The 4,188-nt window shown below is 38.3% G+C and overlaps 1 protein-coding gene across 1 annotated transcript; it reads right to left on the minus strand.

Annotated features, from left to right (window-relative positions):
* Positions 1-1,017: 1,017 nt before the first annotated feature.
* Positions 1,018-1,761, minus strand: LOC309822393 (short transmembrane mitochondrial protein 1). Its single transcript, XM_082654169.1, has one exon. It carries the CDS (start codon positions 1,709-1,711, stop codon positions 1,568-1,570), a length of 144 nt encoding a protein of 47 aa, XP_082510295.1. The 5' UTR covers positions 1,712-1,761; the 3' UTR covers positions 1,018-1,567.
* Positions 1,762-4,188: the final 2,427 nt, after the last annotated feature.

The raw sequence follows: 4,188 nt of genomic DNA on the forward strand, positions 1-4,188 counted from the left end.
ACTTTCTGTTTAATTTCTTACCTTTATCTCCCAGAGTTTCTATTAAATTTTTTCTAGCAGTATTTTGGTACCCTCAGGGTCAGTGCCTTGGACAATTCCCTTGGAAGCAATATCACAGAGGATACCAAGGACATTGTCATGGTGAGGGCAACAGACACTAACCTAGTGTGAGAGAGAAGAGGGAACGGGAGTGGAAAAAATGAACGAATCCCACAGACCTCTGAAGTAACCATGTAAAGTATGTGAATAAGGAAGGAAACCAAATTTAATGGGCATTTATTAAATTATTTGCCCAGCACTGTTATCCTGGATTTCTTCATTAACATTCCTGCCCCCCTACACACACACACACACACACACACACACACACACACACACACATACACACACACACACATACACACACACACACACCCCAACATGACTATGGCTACAGTAAGCTGCCATGTCCTGGAGCTTGGCTTCATCACTGTTGTCCTCACCTCATTGGTTCAAGGTGGATATCTGAGCCAAAATTAGTTCATCAATCCCTTCTTCAAGGACTTTTTTTTAGCAAACTTTTTATTTTAGACTAGTTGTACATTTACAGAAAAGTTATGAAGATAGTATATCCCTATACCCTCTTTCCCCTATTTTAACATCCTACATTAGTATGGTACATTTTTTGCAATTAATGAACCCTTATGGTACATTATATTAATATTTTCCTTATATTTTATGACCCTGACAGGTTTTTTGGGTTTTTTTTAATAATTTAAATACATTTTTTAATGTAAAAATGCATAAAATTTCCTTTATAGACAACTTCTCATTTATCTACCATGTAATGTCAAATGTGCCTGTAATCCCATAAAATAAGTATGATTCTTATGAGAGAACAGAGCCAGATCAAATGCATCATTAGAAAAAAACATGCATACTAGACTATGAATTCTACTGAGGACAAAGGCCATTACTTTAAATACTTTTCAATTCCCCAGTTCCTGATGGGGTTCTCAGAACAGAGTTTCTTGGTTAATGAATAGCAAATTGATTTATAGGTTAAATTAGCAACTATGGAGCTTCCTGACAACAACATAAAATTAGTGGATAACTCACCAGAAACTGGCTTCTAGATTTTCATTTTAATTACTACTTTGAAACAACATAATTTAGTACCAAAGGTTTAAACACCCAATATAATTTCTAGACTGTGAAATCAGCATTATTTATATCTCATCAGCTATACAAAACTCATCAATTTTTCTTTTGAAAACGGTAGTAGAAATCCCAAAGAATAAGGGAGAGACTACTAATTAAAGGTCATGTTTACTAATCTAGCACCATAATTCCATTCTCAGGACCTCCCAAGTGGCTGGAAGGAGGAAGGGAAGAAGTGAGGATGTTGGAAAAGTAAGGGCTGTTCTTAACTTGTGGCCCCATTTGTGCTGTAAGGCAATGCAGGGTCTAGCAAAGAAGAAAATTGCTGAGGCTGGAGATGAAAACAAAAGCTTTTGGTTCAGATGGTAAAGGAGGCCCTCAAGAACAGTAGAATCAGTTTATCCAGGAGGCAGTGCTGGAGTCGGCCTCATGAACTAGGGGGTTTCTTCTTGGCATCCACGTCCTTTTTAATTTCTTCAAGTTTTTTAGCCAGGTTTGGTATGTCATAGTTCTGAGCCAGATACATTCCCACCACATTGCCAAGAGTAAATCCAAGCAGGAGCTGGAGCATAATGTTGGTAAGGAAGACTCGTAGGTCAGCTGCAGCTCCGTGGGCACCCTGACAGTTTTAAAATCAGATATTATGTAAAATGTCCCTCAGTTGAAATTTATCTGATATTTTTCTAATGATTAGACTGGAGTTGCTGGTTTTGAGGAGAAAGACTACAGAGGTAAACTGTCATTCTCATTACAAAATATCAAGAGTCCTTACTATCAACATGACTTACCACTGTTGTTAATCTTTTTTTTAATTATTTATTTATTTATTTATTGTTGGTTGCTTTGGGTCTTCGTTGCTCCACCGGGCTTTTCTCTAGTTGCAGCAAGCGGGGGCTACTCTTTGTTGCAGTGCACGGGCTTCTCATTGTGGTGGCTTCTCTTGTTGCGGAGCACAGGGTCTAGGCACGCAGGCTTTGGTAGTCGTGGCATGGGGGCTCAGTAGTTGTGGCTCGCAGGCTCTACAGTGCAGGCTCAGTAGTTGTGGCACACAGGCTTAGTTGCTCCCAGCATGTGGGATCGTCCTGGACCAGGGATTGAACCCATGTCCCCAGCATTGGCAGGCAGATTCTTAACCACTGCACCACCAGGGAAGTCTCACTGTTGTTAATCTTAATCACCTGGTTGAGGTAGTATTTGTCTGTTTTCCCCACTGTAAAGTTACTCTTTTTCTCCCTTTTCATATTGTAGTATTTGGAAGTCACTATGTGAAACCCATACTTAAGAAGTAGAAGGTTATTTTCCATCTACTTAAGGACACAGTATCTACATCAATTATTTGGAATTTTTCTGCACGGGAGATTTGTCTTTTTTCCTTATTTATTTATTTAATCACTATATTAGCATGAGTTCATAGATATTTATTTTACACGTTGAGTTTTAATTCAATACCACTTTTTTGGTTGCTCGAATTTTTCTAGTTTTGGCCATTGGCAGCTCTTGGCCCAGGGATTTTTGACCTGATTATAAGAGACTTTCTGGCTGGCTGAGCATATTTTATGTAAAACTTAAAGTTGTTGGAAGCCAAACTTTTTCTGTCAGATTACAAAAGTGATGAAATCAAGTATGCAAAGAGAAAGGAAAGAATTAAGCAAATGTAGCTTAAAAAGCCAAAAAAGAGCTCAAAGCATATAGCTTTTTGCCCTCACTTCTTTTGTTAGACCTACATCCTGAGATCCTGGTTTCCCAGCCTGAGATTTTGTGTGCCTCCAGTTTCCGCAAATAAAATCATCTTTTTTTTTTTTTAATTTGATCTATTTCTTTGAAGAGTTAAAACAACTGCAGGAAGGTACTGCATTATTCAGGTGAGGGCACAGGTGATGAAATTTTGAGAAATAGGTATTAATGTGATCCCTTTGATAACTAAAGACCCAGAGTTCAGTTGCACTTCCCTCAGTTCCTATCCTATTCTGCCATCCACAGTCTGTCCTGGAGGCCTCTGATGATGATGACTGCTACAAACACGCTTAGCTCTGCCCACCCTCAGAATCAATAAGGTCCAGACCAGGTGGTACATCAGGAGTCTTTTGCTTCTAAATTGGATTTAGAGCCCCTGGAGTCTAAATAAGCCCTTGCCAGAAGCTTCCAAGCTAACATGGAAAACCAGCACTGATCAAAGGACTCATAGCATGGGTCTCTCTCTCCTGGACATCTCAGGAAAACTGATGCTGATGGAATTGGTCTGATGTAATCCGAGACTGCATCTCCACTTAGGTCTCCATCTCCTGGTCTGCCAACACCTCTTCTGCTGCTCTGGTCAGTTTTACTGGTAATATTCCTACTACCTCCACTTTATCTCCTCCCACTCAATCCAACTTCTTCTTTTCTGTAATATATTTGGTCCCATTTTCTTCAATCCTTAGTGGAAAGTCCCAAAATATCACATTGGTCCTGAGTGTTCGCATATTATACTCTATATTATGATGACAGGATAAGATTTGAAAAGAAATTTCATTCTATTTTAACAAACTTTTAAGGTAGATATTATTCCTATCTCACAAACTAGGAAACGGTCATTCAGAGAGATTTGTTGACTTGTCTGACACAATATATAGTGAAGCTGGCATTCAACCAAGGTCTTTGGATTCCAAGAATAGTGCTCATTCCACAATACCACACTGCATGCATTAACATGTTACTGTGTTAAACTGAAATCTTATACTTTGGTTGAAGGGAAGATATAGTGACCTTATATGATAGCCTTCTTAGCATAGCCAAGAAAACCATCAGATCTGCAGGTATTACCAACACAGCATCCATCTAGATCATCATTTTACAGAAATGTTGAGAGCAAATTCTTCCTTTCACAAATATTTTGTAGTAGGTATGAGAAAGTTAAAGGAGCAATCTGGCTTATTATTTTTAATAAAGTAATAACAACTGAAAACATGATTCCAACTTTATCTTCTTTAGATAAACTATAATTCAAAACACTGTTAGGTATTTTAGGAGTTGGATTGGATTTTGTTTTTAACTGGAAGTTAAAAGCCA

This window comes from Grampus griseus (genome assembly GCF_964374135.1).
Source record: "Grampus griseus genome assembly, chromosome: 5".
NCBI lineage: Eukaryota > Metazoa > Chordata > Mammalia > Artiodactyla > Delphinidae > Grampus > Grampus griseus.